The sequence below is a fragment of the Papaver somniferum genome, chromosome 2 (genome assembly GCF_003573695.1).
Source record: "Papaver somniferum cultivar HN1 chromosome 2, ASM357369v1, whole genome shotgun sequence".
NCBI classification, from domain to species: domain Eukaryota; kingdom Viridiplantae; phylum Streptophyta; class Magnoliopsida; order Ranunculales; family Papaveraceae; genus Papaver; species Papaver somniferum.
In genome coordinates, this window is record NC_039359.1 from 112470682 (window position 1) to 112488131 (window position 17450).

At 38.6% G+C, this 17450-nt stretch overlaps 2 protein-coding genes and 1 non-coding gene across 4 annotated transcripts; 1 reads left to right on the forward strand and 2 right to left on the reverse strand.

The window, feature by feature from the left end:
* The first annotated feature begins 555 nt into the window (after nt 1-555).
* LOC113351763 lies at nt 556-1356 on the forward strand. The gene is made up of 2 exons (XM_026595698.1): nt 556-827; nt 915-1356. The coding sequence occupies exons 1-2, from the start codon at nt 556-558 to the stop codon at nt 1354-1356; spliced, it is 714 nt and encodes a 237-aa protein (XP_026451483.1).
* A 4061-nt stretch (nt 1357-5417) lies between these two features.
* Nucleotides 5418-12172, reverse strand: LOC113348824 (callose synthase 12-like). 2 transcript variants are annotated; one of them, XM_026592703.1, is made up of 4 exons: nt 7039-12172; nt 6663-6946; nt 5938-6007; nt 5418-5807 (listed from the first exon to the last, which is right to left on the reverse strand). In XM_026592703.1, exons 1-2 carry the CDS (start codon nt 12054-12056, stop codon nt 6889-6891), a joined length of 5076 nt encoding a protein of 1691 aa, XP_026448488.1. In that variant the 5' UTR covers nt 12057-12172; the 3' UTR covers nt 5418-5807; nt 5938-6007; nt 6663-6888. The 2 variants fall into 2 exon arrangements, with proteins under 2 accessions (XP_026448488.1, XP_026448487.1); XM_026592702.1 differs by having other exon boundaries at nt 6663-12172.
* On the reverse strand, nt 8950-9028 carry LOC113354797. The gene has a single exon (XR_003362012.1). It is a non-coding gene; the product is annotated as a small nucleolar RNA J33 (small nucleolar RNA).
* Nucleotides 12173-17450: the final 5278 nt, after the last annotated feature.

The window sequence follows — 17450 nt, forward strand, 5'->3', positions numbered from 1 at the left end:
CTTTGATGGTATGGAACATGACATGATTGAAGAAGGACGAGCTGATGCAAGAGAGAATCCCCATGAGATGAATGAGGCAATTGCTCCTACTGTAATACCCGCTATTTTCTTCTCTGATTCTTTAATTACTTCCTTCTCTTTTCCGTTTGTTTTTCTTAAAAACCCTATTTACAACAACTCTTTGCTTAATTCCTCTAAGAACTTGCGTATCAAGTTTTTATTCCAACTGTCAGATCCTTTAATCACCTCCCTTAATAACTTAAGTATTAAGTTATCGAATTTTCTAGTGCTTATCAATATGAAACTAATAAGTTGGAACTGTCAAGGATTCCTTGGTAAAGCTACCAGAGATCATCTAAACCACTTAAATATCTTGCATTCTCCTGATATAGTTTTCCTTTGTGAAACAAAAATCAATGATGATAGAATCATTCAGTTGACAAATTTTCTTGGTCTCCCAAATAAATGCTTTGTGCCTTCAGTTGGTCAGGCAGCAGGAATCATCCTCCTTTGGAAAGATGGGTTTAAGTTAGAAATTCTAAACTCTTCTGAAAAATGATTCATGCTTTAGTAAATAATGATCCTGCTATGGGAGATTGGTTCCTCTCATGTGTGTATGGTTCTTCATACTTAGAGGAACAACCAGATCAGTGGAATTACATTAAGAATCTTAGCTCTTCTGTTACTATACCATGGGTTCTTATAGGTGACTTAAACATAACTATGAATAGTTATGACGGAAACACTAATGTTATCTCTACACCTACTGAAGTTCTAGATGCTATTAGGCAATCTGATTTGCAAGATTTAGGATTTATTGGTAACCAGTACACTTGGACTAGTAACAAGCATGGAACAGGCTAAAACAAGTCTAGATTAGACAGAGCCCTTGTAAATAGTGAATGGTTAATCAGTTTTCCTAACTCTACTCTTAAACATCTTACTCAGTTGGGGTCTGACCGTGTCCCTATAATGCTATCTCTATATTACGTTGTTGGTAGCACAAGTAGAACCTGGAAATTCTTTGAACATTGGCTTAGTAATGACTCTTGCGAAAATGAAATAAAAAAGGCTTGGAGTTCTAACATTTCAGGTTCTCATGCTTATATTCTGACTAATAAACAAGCAAATACTAGACATTTACTGTCTAAATGGAGCAAGAGTACTTTTGGTCATATACAAAACAAGATTTCAGAATTGCAACAAGAACTATCTATTTTTCAAAAAGCTGATACACAAGGAAATGTTACACCTCAAGTTTTACTACTGGAGAAAGAAATCCATGTACTCAATGAAGCTCAAGCTAGTTCAAACAGACAGAAAGCTAAAGACAGATTCTATAATAATATGGACTAAAATGCAAAATATTTTCATATTAGAGTCAATCAGAGAAGATCAAGGAACATGATTGATTCATTACAAGATCCGACCGGTAATTGGTGTCAGGACAGAATTTCTATGGAGAACCTGCTTATTTCTCACTTTAAAAACATCAGTTCTTCCTCAAGTCCTCATGACAGTTATCCGTTCCTTCAACATATTCCCGCAGTTATAAGTCAGTAAGATAATTATGAGATAGTCTCCATCCCAAGTGATCAAGAAATACACTGTGCTTTAATGACAATGGAAGCATGGAATTCTCCGGGTCTAGACGGATTCCCCACAGGGTTCTACCAGTCACAATGGAAGGTTGTAGGGGAAGATGTGTGCAAAATGGTTAAAGCATTCTTTCATTCAGGGTTTCTTCTAAAAAAACTAAACAACACCAGAGTAACTTTGATTCCTAAAATTATGTCTCCTCAAAAGTCTGAAGATTTTCGTCCAATTGCACTATGTAATACAGTGTACAAAATAATCTCAAAGATTATAGCGCTTAGACTGAAGAAGCACATGGGCAACATTATATCCCCGATGCAATCTGCTTACGTTCCTGGGAGAATGATATCTGAGAACATCTGTATGGTACAAGAACTTGTGCAGGCAATGAAAAATAAGAAAGGCAGAGTTGGTCATTTAGCTTTGAAAATGGATATGTCAAAGGCATTTGATAGACTCGAATGGTCCTTCTTGATAGACGTTCTTAAAAAATTTGGTTTCTGCAACAAATTCTGTCAGCTAATTCTTGAATGTATCTCAACTACTCAAGTAGAGATCATGATAAATGGTATTCCTTTAGCTCCCTTCAACCCTACAAGAGGAATTCGGCAAGGGGACCCATTGTCCCCTTACCTCTTTATTATGGCCATGGAAGATTTTTCAAGAGAGATGTATCACCTTGAAATTACAACACAGATAACAGGCATGAAGATATCCCGATCAGCTCCAAAAATCAATCACCTATTGTTCGCAGACGACTTCCTATTATTTTGTAAGGCAAATCTCACCCAGACAAGAAGATTGCTACAACTAATTGAGGATTTCAGTTTATTCTCGGGACAACTCATAAACTTTAATAAGTTTGTAGTGCTTCAGTAAGAATATGAGTCCAAGCTGTTGTCAAGTTATTTCAGGCATTCTACAAGTCAGGCAAATGAACATAAGTGAGGAGAAGTACTTAGGGTTACCGTTTTTTGTAGGAAGAAACAGAAATATTATGTTCTCAATTCTGGGAGATAAAATGGATGCAAGACTGACAAATTGGAGTTGTATTAATCTGTCCATAGCAGGTAGATCTGTTATGGTTAGAAATGTAACAAATGCAATTCCGGTTCATTATATGACAACCTTCAAGATTCCAGATGCAACCATTCAGAAGATGAACTCTTCGCAACAAAAATTTTGGAGAAAGAAGAAATCAAATAGGGGTAAACAACTCGTAACTTGGAAGAGTTAAATACTCCAAAAGAAGAAGGCGGACTATGCTTTAGAGATCCGCAACTATTTAACAGAGCTCTTTTAGCAAAATCAACGTGGAGATTATGCACGACAACACATCTATTTGTGCAAAATCTTTGCAAGCCAAGTATTACCCAGATGGAAAGATTTTTAATCTAAAGAAGAAGGAAAATACAACCTGGTCATGGACAAGCATCAACTCAGAGCTTCCTTTCATTAATAGATACAACTGTTGGTGCGTAGGAAATGGGAAAACAATCCTAATATGGGAGCATAAATGGATACTGAATCTGAACGAGCCACCAGTTCCTAAAGATGGTGTTGTTGATCATCTCCAGTACAAGTACGTTCACCAATTGTTCTCTGCAAACACTGTAAACAATTGGAATTTCGATCTTGTTTACTCCCTGTTTGAAGCTCATACTGCAAACCTGATTCTCAGAATGACTATCCATTCTAGTTGTGAAGACAAAATGGTGTGGACCCTTGAGAAAAATGGCTCTTTCATAGTCAAGTCAGCCTACAAGAAGATGTTTGAAGAAAAAAACGTAAATTCATCTACTTCTGACAGAATGAAAGGTATTTACAAGAGATTATGGAAGCTGCCACTTTTACCAAGAATCAATCAGTTTCTTTGGAAGTGTGTAAAGGACATCCTACCTTCCAGAGACAAACTTTTTCATGTAATACTCAACAGTGATTATAGCTTTCCTTTTTGCGATCAAGGGTTAGAAACTTCGACTCACTGCATTCTGGAGTGCTCCTTTGTTAAGCCAGTCTGGTTCGCAGTGCTTGGATTACACTTTCAACAAAATATCAATCTCACGGAATGGGTTTGTAGCTCCTTTGATAATCTCCTAAAAGGCTTATTACAGGAGGAATTAATTTGCAAGATGGCTGTTGTCGCATGGTGTATATGGACAGAAAGCTGCGAGAAGATTTTTAAATCTGCTAATCCAACTCCAGATTCACTGATCCATAAATGCAGAAAGTTCATCTCTGAATTTCAAGACAGGTTTCATAGAAAAACCACTAATCTTGTTAGACAGATCAGAACGAATATCCATTGGTTCCCTCCTCCAAGAGGATCATTTACAATAAATTCTGATGGGTCTTATTTTAACCTAGATAATTCAGGTGGTATTGGACTAATATATCGTGATTTTGCAGGTTCTCACAAGGGATCAAGGTGCATCTATCTAGCGGAGTCGTTTGGACCTGAGCATGCAGAGTGTAGCGCTTTATGGGAAGCAGTAAAGTGGGCAAAGAAACTGAAGTTAAAGGACGTATATTTTGAGCTTGACTCCATGCTGGTTGCATATGCTGTCAACAAGGTTTCTTACAACATCGACTGGAGACTTCACAATTTAGTTAGAGATATTAAGGTTCTTCTTAATTATTTTAATTCATGGCATTGCACCTATGTGCCTAAGGAGAGAAATAAAGTGGCAGATATTCTGTCCAAAACAGGTAGAATTGATAGATTAAACAATGTTTGGATGTCCGCACCTCCTAGTAACATTTCTAGTCAACTAGCCGAAGATGCTAGCTATGTAACCTTTTAACTATCAATATATTTTTTCCCGTTTTAAAAAAAAGATATGCTGAAAAAATTTCGGAACTATAAAACTCAAAGTCAATGAACACAACACGTGATTTTACATCTATTTATATGATTTTTATTTTTATTTTTGGAAGTTTAGAAATCAGATACGATATAACTAAAAAGGAATGCTTCAAAAAAAAAACTAGAAAGGAAGAAAAAGGTCTAGATTAAGCCGACCTTTTGGTATCATGATTAAACAATTGCTATACAAGAATTTCAACCCTAGACTACAATTTGGTGTCCATAACGTGTCCGGTTTCAGTAATTCGGAGTCGTATGGATCAATGTTCGTCAAAAATAAATAAAACCGCTCTAAAAGAACTGGTTAATGCTAATTAAAACGCATATCATTGTCGTAAGGTTTTCATTTATCGTGCAACTATTATATCCACTGCATTGACTTGTTAGATTAATGCGCGTACCGAATTTTACTATTCGAGCTTGTCTTGTTGAGGTAAATTACTGCTTGTTTTTCATTTTTATATAATATCAATTTCCGCACAAGGCTCTTGATGTTGCAGGATTGGCTCCGGTCATAATCTATCTACTCGAGCTATCCGATTCATAATTTGATATGGGTCCTCAAAAATCAACTCCGGCCAACCAATAGGCTATATATGGATTCCCAGGTCTCGCAGTTATTTTATTGTATGAATTTTTGTGGCATGAAATTGAAAACAGTGTTGTCGCTATTAAATTGCCACTCCAATACGATTCCCTTTTCCAGGTAGCTATGGTTCACAGGATAACAAGAATTCCGCCAAGAAAATCCAAAATGATGGGGACCAAAGGATATCCATTGGTTACCGGGCTCACTAGCCCCACATGCACTTTCAAATCTCATCCTTCTCACGGCTTTTGGTTTTCTCGATTTCCTTTTCACTGTTCCGAAAGCACTTCTGCCACCAACATAGAGTCAAACCGCGAACAATAGTATAACTGTAAGAAAAAATGCATAAGCAAAACATTACAGAGATAAAAAATAGACTAATCTTCTTTGTGGAGAAAAGATTAGTACTAACTATACTGTCAATGAATGTTTGTTTGTCACGAGCAGAATAAACAACACTACACTCCAATACTATGAGAATTACAATCAACTTGACCACTCCTACTTCTATACTGATCATAAATTTACACTGCCAAGAACATGAACCTCCCGTACGAAATTGAAAAACTGTAAATATCACATTTACAACCATTAAAGGGAAGATAAACAAAAAGATAACATACAGAAAGACTCTGCTTTCTTCCCTCCTCTACGAAGTTTAATATATAAAACGTAGGACAATCACAAATAGTGATGCACAAGACAAAAATTCTGGCTGCCATTAGGTTACTGAACTTCACTCTCTTTCCCAAGCCTCTGCAAAAATTTATTTGTTCATACTTTTAGTCACCAGCTCAATAAACGGGGGAGATATTACTGAAGCAAATTCCACATAAAGAAACAAGTTCGCACAGCTCTTAGGAAACAAGTAACAATTAAACCTCACCTTCTAAAAGAAGAAAGGGCTCCGAAAGAGAAATTTCGTTCAGCTTTTCATCTGTCTCTCAGACTACAATCTGTACATACAGAAACATAACAGCAACTAGTCAGTTTTCCATGTTACCTTGGAAAAGAAAGAATAAAACATGACAATAACAGTCTTTCTAACAACATACAGAGGCTAGTTATACTGAAACACACTACAGTTTCGCAAGTCATTTCATCACATACTCACAGAGAAGGCATGTGACAAGAGCGAAGGAATGAGCTTACTTGTCAAAAAACAAACCTATTTGATCATTTTTCGTTCCTAATAAACTACTTACAGTCTTTATTCAAATTACAACCTGCCAATAGCAAAGAGCAACAAATTATAGTAATCACCGAATAGAAATCCTGGAAGCACATTAACCATGGTACTCACGTCAGCCGTAACTTAGGTGACTTGAACCAGTAGACAATCATAATTAAATGGCAGCCATTTAATTACTGTATTTATTATGGTGGTAGTGTGGTACTGCGGAGCCATCAGCAAGTCCAGGGTCCCCAACCCTCACTAGTTCAAAAGAGTTAAACTTGCATACTAACAGAGAAGAACAAAAAACGACGGGTACCACATTTTTCGGTCTCGTGTTTATAGGCAGTTTAACTAGAGATTGATTTCGTGTTAAACCATGAAAGAGAGATATAATACAAATAGCTGCTGGAAAATGTCAGCAAAAAAGTAGATACCTTCTGTCATAAGTCCTTGGTAGATTTTTTGCCTTCTAAAATACGAGATATCTGGAGCCCTCTGCTAAATGCTTCATTGAAGAGGATCCTTGTCTGCATAGACTGGAACCCAGGCAACCAAGACAAAGTTGCAACAGGGACCATGACAATCACTCCGAAAAGGATATCGTACATCCGTGCCATAGACATAACAGTTCCCCACAGCATTGTGGACTGAAGAAAGGGTTTAAATACTTGGGCAATGGATATCAAACCCCATCCCGTTGGAATGAATGCTAAGAACCCTGTAAAGATATCGATAAATTTGAAATTTGTGAATTCCAGCAAGAGGACAATCACAAGCACAGCAAGGATGACGACAAGGAACTGGACTAGCCTGTAGTAAATGTGTTCCTTTGCAGCATACTTATCACGGGCATATGCCATGATCACGTAAATCCCAACAAACACGACCACGTAAATCCACGAAAGTAAATATACTGCAATATGGGTGCTTCCACTGGCAATCCCCAGCTGGTATACGACACCAAACTGGAAAAAGAAGTAACGCAGGTCTAGAATAATTTCTAACAGCTTCCCCCAGAGACCTGTCATTCTGAGATGATCCTGTTCTTCATTCCACCAAGTTTCCCAGGTCTGCTCTGCTTTAGTGAAAACCCCACCACGACACCATATCCAGGTCATAAAATTGTCGAAGTCATAGACAGTTTTCAACCAGTCAAAGCCAGAGGGATTAAACACAAAGGGAGCCAGGATCCATGATACTACCAGAAACCAACTCGAGATCGTCATGGCTATGTACACAAAAGTATCCTTCGCCAAGGGGCTGTATGCAGCATATAATATCAATATCAGCCCGAGCTCAACTGCTTTCACAAAATGGCTACGCGCATATAGTCTATAGTTCTCAGCAAAACTCTTGTGTTCCACAACAAAACCACGGCCGGTAGCACGGTATTTAGCACCCCCATGAAGAACGGTCCGGCCAAAATAATGAGTACGTGTTCCCATTGAAAATGAGTAAAAAACAGATGAAAGCTGCAGCTGCATTGTCAGGAAATCCCAAATTGCATTCAGGAATCCATGCTCGAGAGAGTTCTCCACAATCATCGGGAGAGCAGTGAAGAGACCAAGCTGGATTATGAACTGCTGATTCAGTATGGCACCAAATGCTTTGTTGTTAGTAGAGGTTTTCATCCCTTTCTCAATGCCACTGAGAGCAAGATAAAGTCGACCCCATACAAACGCATAAACGGTGAGGACCACCATCATGGTGTTAAAAAAGAACCCCACCGTGGTATAAAAGAACGACAGCATCCGAAAGAAATCAAGTCTATGACCCAAGCGATACACATCCCTGCTAAGAATCTGCTCACCATTGCCACTGGCAACCTTGGCCTCAAACATGGATATCTGATTCAAACCAACATCTCTTCCCTTACCAACCTGAATATACTCATGGTGTGTAACATTGCCACCTCGCAATGTACAATTAAAACCAGCAAAAATGTCCTCACTAATATTGATAACGCGAGACGCCTTACTGATACCACCCCGAGTCAAGAACCAGAACCTATCAAACACATCAGGGTGGCCATAATGCATTCGTACCTTTAGGGGGTTTGCTAGAACACGCTGCCCCAAGGTGACAAAGCTCATCTCTTGAGCAGACATGAACCAAGCAAGAGATGAAACAGAACCTGTGAAGATGTGCTCCCGGACTCCTAATATGGTGGGCTTCCTGATGCCGTAATACTTCCTATATTCTTCCAATAGATTTCGCATTTTGAGAGCCTCCTCGAAATAGTTGTCTTGGTTCATGTCAATGGTTTGCACTGCATCACCACGGGTGAATATGAGAGCATGATTTTGATTCTCTGGTTTACCTTCCCCAATTTTCAAGGGACCGGGCAACCTAATCCTGTAGATCTCAACTTCCTTCTGCAGGTTCTGGTCATATTTTACTAGAACAGAATAATATTCCACCTCTTCCCTCCCCGTGTAGACCTCGTCAACATAGGCAACTCGAAGGGCCTCATTGTTCTTCATTAGGTATAGAATCTCATCTGCGCGTGGATCTTTCTTTGCCTTCTGAGACCCGTAGACCTGGCAGGCGACCACATATGTGTATTTCATTAAAGCAGTTCCATACTCGTGACCTTTGAATAACAGATCGACTCCACTACTTGCCCTGCTGATATTTCTCGAAGAAGGTTCCCTACCAGAGCCCAAACCATCAACAACTCTGTCGTCCTGATTCATTGGAGAAAGTTCCTGTGATCCTTCCCTGATGTCCATCTCTGATGCAGAATCAAGGAATGCCAGCATTTTGAGAGCCTTGTAGTAATACATCATTCCCCTGACAGTGCGAGATAGAGTTTGGCCACGATATGATGCCCAAAGCCGCAGATCTCTCACCCTGGTTGTCCACATCTCTTCCTCATTGACCATCCCATCTCTACACATCCTCTCCTTAAAGTTGTTCCACTCGTCATCATAAATCTTCTGCAAATAATAAAGGGTAGAGATTCCATCTTCATTCTTTTTTTCAAGTTGTTCTTTGCTGTAGATGACCTCTTCGGTATAGTAAGGAGTCAGAACACTAAAAGCCATCATTTTTTCAACTTGGGGAGCATGTGGCATGTTCATAAAGAGTGAGTTGCTAAAGAAGGCTATACGGCGTCTTGCCTCGAGATTTATGGGGACTTTGTGCATTGAGTCTCTGGATGTTAGAATTGTCTGCAAACGACGCACCTGACGGTAGAAGGATGTGTTCTCGGCAACAGGAACCTCGACAACATTCTCAAACGGCAGAACTTTGTTTTCATCTGGATTCTGAATGGCCAAACCATCTTCCCTTAACTGCTCCGATGTCCTCTTCTCCTTTGGAAAATCTCGAATCAAGATTTCATACAGAGCCTGTATTGTATTTACCAACTTACTCACATCCTTCTTTGGCTTATTTAGGAGCTCAACTAGGGTTATCAACTTGGCATGGATCTGAGGCAGTGCAGTCATGTCGTATGTTTTTGTGAACTTCTCAATCTCGACTGCATGATCAATCTCCCTGAACAAAGTCCTTATGATGGAGTTCTCTTCCGTGCGATCTTTGACAATTTCAAGCAGCATGCGCTTGATACTATCGTAAGCTTCAATTACAGCACACCTCCTGTACTCACTCTTGCATATCTTCTTCCAGAGCCACCTGTCAGGTGCATCCACCAATTCTTTTGCTTGGCTGAGAGCTAGCAGAAGCTCATTGCAAAGGAGTAAACATGGCCATCTGATAACTCTAATGTTCCACGTGTTTGCTGGCAGTTCAAGTAGCTCAACCTCCTGGTCACTGACTATATCTTCTTCCCTGAATGTCGAAATAATCTCATTCCATATCAAAGCGAACTTGTGTGCCTCCACCTGATTCGACTCAAGCTTCTTGTAAGGTGAACCCAGTCCATACCGTAGCTTCAACCTGCGAACTGCATCATTGAACCTGTTCTTCAGTGACCCCCTAGTCCTGAATAATTGCTCCTCCGGCATGAGATTAAACTGCATTGCGCTCGCAAAGAACTGAAACCTAAGGGTTAGTTGTTGGATATTTCGAATCTCACCCAAATGTGCGAACAACCCGACCATTGCCCCAACAAAAGAAGAGTATATAGAATACCAAATTTGTATATCCATTAGATAAATTAAAACCACCGGAAGCCATAACAAACCAACTGCTAATCTGTTACCGTCATTGAAGAACTGAGGCCAATTCAACTGAACATCCCTGAGTCTTAAAACTGCTTTTGTCGGTTCAATCAATGGCTTGATCTGCAGGAAGTAACTGAAGCAGAATTTTGTTGCTAAAACCAAAATCCAGAACAGTGTGTACTTGATGTTATCCCAAATACCTTCTCTCAATCCACGCCCTACAAAAGTTCGACTTTGAAACCACCAAGTCAACACATAGAAGATCCTCCAATTGGTTCCTTCAATAAAGTTCCTGATCCAAGGAAGAATGAAGAAAGACAGTGCCAATAGTTCTGGTACAATAAACACCAAAGCTGCATACAAGAAATTCATCACTAGCCGATTCGCTTCACGTGACCATTGAAGACCCTGATTCTCGCGATTCCTCTGGTTCCAAATTCTTCCATACATAGCACCAAAAGCAATTGTCCACGCGGCAGCAACAATGCTCTTCATCAACATTCTCACCCCAACCCCCAAAGTTTCCCTAGATATCAATGTATACTGAGTCCCTACATCAAGTAATGATTGAATAAAGCGAAGACCTCCCCAGGTTATGAATACCGTGAGACACTTAACTTGCATATTTCTATTCTTCAACGCTTCCCAAGGATAAGTGGAGTTACTGTCCCAAGCTACAATGATAGCAGCTTGCAGAAACAATATATGCATAATCCAAAGTCGATCAAAACTTCGAAATAAATTCCAGAAAGATCGTTGCTCAACAAACCCAGTCTTTCCAACTCTCTTATTTTTACCAGAGGTAACAAAAAAGTTACTCCCAACATCGATTGGCCATTTGAGACGCTGGAAACAACGTTTACTCCAAAAATATTCATTAATATCATCATAATTTCTCCAAACTGAATGAGGAGCAGTACCATTCCGACTATTCTCAACTTCAGCTTTAATCGTTTGATAAAGTGGAGTAACCACACGATTTAAGAAAGCATTTTCACCAGATATAGACGGAAGTATAGGACGGCCAGTATTTTCATCAATATAATCTTCTAAAATCTTATTAAGTTCCATAGCCATATTATGAAAGATATAACAAAGACATTCAGGCACAAACCTAAGATTAGCAGATTCACCCCAAATCAACAAATATAGAGAAGTATAAAGCAACTCACGACGATGATCAGAACTAGAAATACCACTACCACGTCGATCTGAAATCCAGACATTAGACTTATGCCCTAAATAACCACACCAAGAAGTATAATTCTGCAACAATTTCTTACGAAATCTCCTCAACACAGTAGGATCTAGGGCATCAATATTATCAGGAGGAGGTTGTAAACGCATCTGAGCATTAGCTAAATGAAGAATAATGTGTTCTCTTTGATTTCTAACATTATCAATTTGAAAGCCAAAGAAAATACCAAGCCAATCGAGAAGGTCCATATCATTCCTCCATGGTCTGAATGGTGGTTTACGAAGGTCACCAACAGCACGAAGAGCAGCTGTAGCAGCACGAACTTCTGGGTAGCGTAGAGATGGATGGTCAGCTAACAGGTTATGGATTGGAATAATATTGTAAACTTCTTCTGCTTCTTCTTCCGGTGGTGGTGGTGGTGTGGTGGTGTTACGACCTCCTCCTCCTCCACCTCCTCTGTCTCTTGGTAATGGTGGCGGAGGTCGTTGATGAGAACTCATCGCATAGAAATTGAGCTCAGAATCTCACTGTTGTAATCTGGATCGGTTTTTCTTCTTCCTTCTCTGCAACTGTGAGTTTCTTTCTTTCTATTCTTGTTTTCTTCTTTTTAGTGCCAGTCTAGAGAGAGAGGATGAGATAGAAAAGGAAAAGAATAAATTTGAAAAAGAAACATTTTATTTTATTTTACTCCCTATTCTTTAGCTGTAGTTACAAATCGATCCCTTCATTTAGTACAGTATATCATATCAGCCCTTAATATTTTGTGCTTCTCGGATGAAGTAGAGGGGTATTTTTAATTCTACAGATTTAGAAGAGGGTTGAATTATAATTTTGGAATTATCAAGGGGTATTGTTAATAATTCTACTAAAAAGCAAACATGGGGTTATACCTTTCAAAGTGCTCATTTTTCAAGTTTGGAAACGTCCGAGAATTTGAGCATTATTGTAGACACTTGTACTTTTTAATTTAGATCCCACGGTTTGACTATAGCCAAGTCTCGGTGGATACTTTAAACAGGATTTCAGATTGAATAAGGTTTTCTTTATACATACCCGTGACCCGTCTATAGATCTATTGGGGCCACGCTAAAAAGTGGGCGTGTTGCCGTTTTCTCCTCGTCAATTTTCTTTGGGTCAAGATGTCTGTTTTGGAAACTCCGGTTACAATTTCCACTACTTTGTATGGGTCTTGAATTAATACGCGTAAATCATTGCAAGCACAACTTATCCTTCGTCATCTCCGGTAGACTTCAATCCTCAATCATGACCAATACAAGTTATTGAAGAATAATTCATTATTCATAAGAAATTGAACTTTCTTTGGTTACATTTTCGTCGGATTTATTAGGATGTAATGTATTTATAGGCTTGGAAAGTCTCAAATACAAACACTCTAAAGATTAATGTAGATGCTACTTGGATATCTGAATCATTATCATCTATTTATGCTTTTATCTTGAGAAATGATACAAGAGATTGTGAAGGAGGAAGAGCAGGACAAGCAGCAGGCTGAGACCCACAAGAGGCAGAGACTATAGGAATGCTACAGGCGCAAAGATGGGCTAAAGGAAAACAACTTCAGAACTTCAGCATAGAAGGAGACTGTGAAAACATCATCAACTAAATGGCAAAAATGCAGACATCTCCTGAAAAGCTAAAGCTTGTATTAATGAAGCAAATATAATAGCTCATCTATGTTACAACTTTTTGAGTTTTTTTTTTTAATTCCTAGATTAGACAACCAAGTAGCTGATATTTTGGCACAGCATGTTAGGCATTTTAAATCAACATTGAATGGGGAACTTCTCCACCAGTATGTTGCATGAAACACTTCATAATACATAAAGCTAATATCTGGAACTCTCACAATCCCAGATTAGATGCCTCTACTCACTCTAAAATCGTGACTCATCCTGAGTCTTAGGCCTTTAATGAAATTTCTTATTCACAAAAAAAAAAAAAAAATTTATAGGCTGTGGGGTTAAATAAATTTTGTTCCAATGTTCATAATTTTTTTTCCAATCCATATTACATACCGTTTGAAATAATACGGAAGCTCTCATGATATAAAAACTTACCGCTTTCACAATAACATTTAGAGATAGCACCGTTAACCCAACTTTGGATACATCATTTGTAGTACTTCCAAACTGCACACCCATGCATAACCACTAACCATATAATTGAGCATTTTTCCAGCTTCATCATAAACTACTCTTTTCTAGCGCTTCACAAGCCATAGATTTTGAATTTATGCCAAAATTAAAGTTGTATTGTGAACTGAATTCAAGGTTTAATAGGATGTTATGTTGGACTAAAAACTAGCACTTATATGTACTATCTTAAAATGCTTATTTTAGTACGGTAACTGAGATCATTGATTAAAGAAAAATTGGATCGCGACGCATATTTTTTACCATTTGCACCCACAAGACAGCGACATCCCATAAAACCCAAGAACTTTCTTCTTAAAATTCAAAATCTAGACAATACAAATGAAGATTGAATAGGAGGCAGATATACACTTCATATGTTCAATCAGAAAATTAAGGATAAGTGAGGGAAATGAAAACTTATCAATATCAAATCCTCAAAATTGTCGGCAAGAAAGGTTAACACACCATGGGAAACTGATGTAGCTCACTCCTAAAGTATAATTTCCAATCCATTTATTTTCTTGAGCTGAAACATGTTTAAATGTGATCATGTCATGTATCTGAGTACAATGACAAGGGGGAAGGAAAAATTTGAGGATAAACCTCTCTTGATTCGTGAGAATCGAGCCTCTGAGTTGAAAGAACACAGCCTAAGAAGAACAAAGTTCTGATTAATAATTTTCTTAGGGTTTCATTACACAGACTTGAGAATATAAACTCACTCACTCTCTCGAATATCTAACGACTACTAACCCGCCACGTTGTTACATCTAAGCCATCCTTACAATTGATAAACACACCCATTTTTTAAGTTAAATACTATCACCGACAACTTATACTAGATACTGACACTAATAGGATATGGGCACTCCAACACGATCCTGGGTATATGACATTCCACTCCCCTTGAAAACATCCTTGTCCTCAAGGATGAGAGGTAAGTGAAGCACCAAAAGTTGGAGAGGGACAGCACAGTGGAGGATATACTATCGACATCCCTGCTGGTAAAAAGAAAACCAATGTGAAGTGAACTCCAACAATAGAAATGGACACCAAGGTCTTGCCACTTGGAGATTTTCTGTAGTTTAAATGCCTTGAACGTTGGGCTCGTCACTTGCATACCGATCGGAACAAGAATCTTGAATAAGACCATGTCCGTGATCACCACTTTCTTAATAAAGGACAAAGCCCATTCATAACCCTTCATTGGTTGGGACCCACATTTTAAACCAGTTTGCCTGGGGACCTCTCTCTTGCTTAACACCATCTTCTCGTAACACCAGTTTGCCCAGTTATAGTCTCTTTTAGCTTCACATATGAACCCCACCCTGTCTAGTAAATAGGATGCTGTAATGAGGCGAACAAACTGAATTCCATGATCACCAGTAGGTAGTAATATGTATAGAAACTGCTCCATAGAGAATCCATGACCAAATGTAGGGGAAGTATCGAGTTTCTGTGGTTGTATACATTTAGTTGCGACCTTGAAAACTTCACTTCCCAGTCTAACAAAGAACTGACCAGCACACAAGGATGTGGTGCTTCTCTTAAGGTCAACCAGAGGAAATGACCCCTTTGTTCTCATTTCCCCAAGGTATGTTGTACCAAGAGTACCTCTGTCAGCGCCCGTATTGAACTTATGTGCAGTGGGACAATGTAGATCAATAACCCCTTCTGTAACTACCAAGAGCAGTACACAAGTTAAGTGAGCACCACTAGTTAAAACCAATTCCCACTTCACAAAGACCAGCAACTTTAATTCAATTGAAGGGTGAGCACATAAGAGAGCTTGGTTTCTCCAACCTGGATCCTTCAATTCCAACATACTACGAGTATCAATCCGAACAAGCAGGTCTAGTCTCATCAATGGAAGCTCTGCCCAACCTGAACAACATCCCATTCCACTCACTATGAAGATAGATTCTTCAAGTAGCTTAGTAAAAACCCAAGTGAAAACAACACCACTTGTTATTCTCCACCAACCAGATGGAACCAATCGGAATTTCCACCTCAAGTATCCTTCCAACATCCACACATGTGTAACACTCTCTAGACCTGTAGAATTCAATTTGTATTTCCATCTTAAGAAATCCATTAACTTGGACACAATTGGAGCATGTGGAAGAATGAGCACAAGTTGGATCATCAGCATCCTCTCATAGCCTCTCTTTGTTTGATATTGCATACACAACTGAGACGACCATGGATGAATAGCTGTCGATGTGAGCCGTAAACTTGAAAGGGACGAGAAGCCCATCCATTCAGTTGCTGTCTTAAAAACCTCTTGAATATTTCGGAAAAAATCAACACCCCAAGACTCAAACCGACAACCCGAAAGCACCTCAGGCAACACATACTTCAGCTGGACATTAACATGCTCAATCTCAAACATGAACATCCACAGAGACATATAAGTACTCGTTGTTAAACTATTTTCTTGTAAAAGTTGTGCAAACAACTTACTACTATCATCATTGTTACCAGTTTTAACAAACATCAGTAGAAGTGAAGCACAAAACGAAGAATCTGATTCGAACTCATGCATACTAATTAGCCTATGAACAAATTTTTCATTGTGGTATGTCTTTAAAAGTGAGCTATCGAACCCCTTGTCACGGTCAAAGAGGGAGCAAGTATAGACAAAGTAAATATATAAGCAAATTCCACCATGATAAGTTGTACAAACAAGAACATTTGAGCCAGACTCAGGGAGACCAAAACCAACTTCATAGTCATCCACAGAATATGAAAGTCCCTGAATTAGTTCAAACCCCTTCCCACGATCAAATACTATAACAGCATACTTGAAACAACGGCTATAAGACAACCTAGTATGCAGTGTGTGGTTGAGAAAAAATTTTGTGCTCAAAACACACATATCCATTGGAAATGTTTTTACAAACATCTTACCTTGATGAAGTTGTAAGAGAAAATCATCTATATCACTGCTCAAACTCCCAGTTTCGCTCTTAGACATTTTAACGAGCAGGTTACTATCATTTCGAATTTCAGTATCATTAGCAAACACATGAATGATCGAATCTAGAAACCCATAATCTGAATTAAACCCAGAGCTAAGAATCAATGTTCGAAAATACTTACCACAATCAAATATGCTACGAGAATCATCAAGTTTGAAGTGGATACAAGCCATACCTAAAATTTTGCTGTGGAGAAAGAACAATTCGTTCAAATAGTCAACACATTCCTGGTGTTCTGAAATTTTTTTGACGCAATTTCTCACTAGTAGTTCATTCACGCCATTGTTTGTGAACTGATTCACTTCCCAGATTTTGAATTCATTAGACCTTAAATTGAGAGAAACTTCATTTTCGTCAACAGCGGAACGAATTGAGTTAATCACAGTTGAAACTTCTTCAGCTTGAGAACTCAAACTATTTGTTGAATCACCCATTTCTTCAAACAAATATGAAGGAATCAACTCATCAGAAGAGTCACAAATATCTGTAGAAATTTCTTTCACTCTGAAAGGAGGTGGAAGAGATGGAGAAGTATATCTAATAAACTGGATCGATATCAATCTCTGCAATGCCTTGTTCATCAATTTTGACCATCTCCGAATGGAGTACTCTCGATCTGGAGATATACTCTTGTCAAGGTGAAACCGATACCAGTCTAATCCCTCTGTTGCTAGTCGTTACAACTTCACTATGGGTACTAATTTTCCCTTCATTTGTACCCATTTTTCTTCCTGTAAATTCATTTCTTCAACCATAA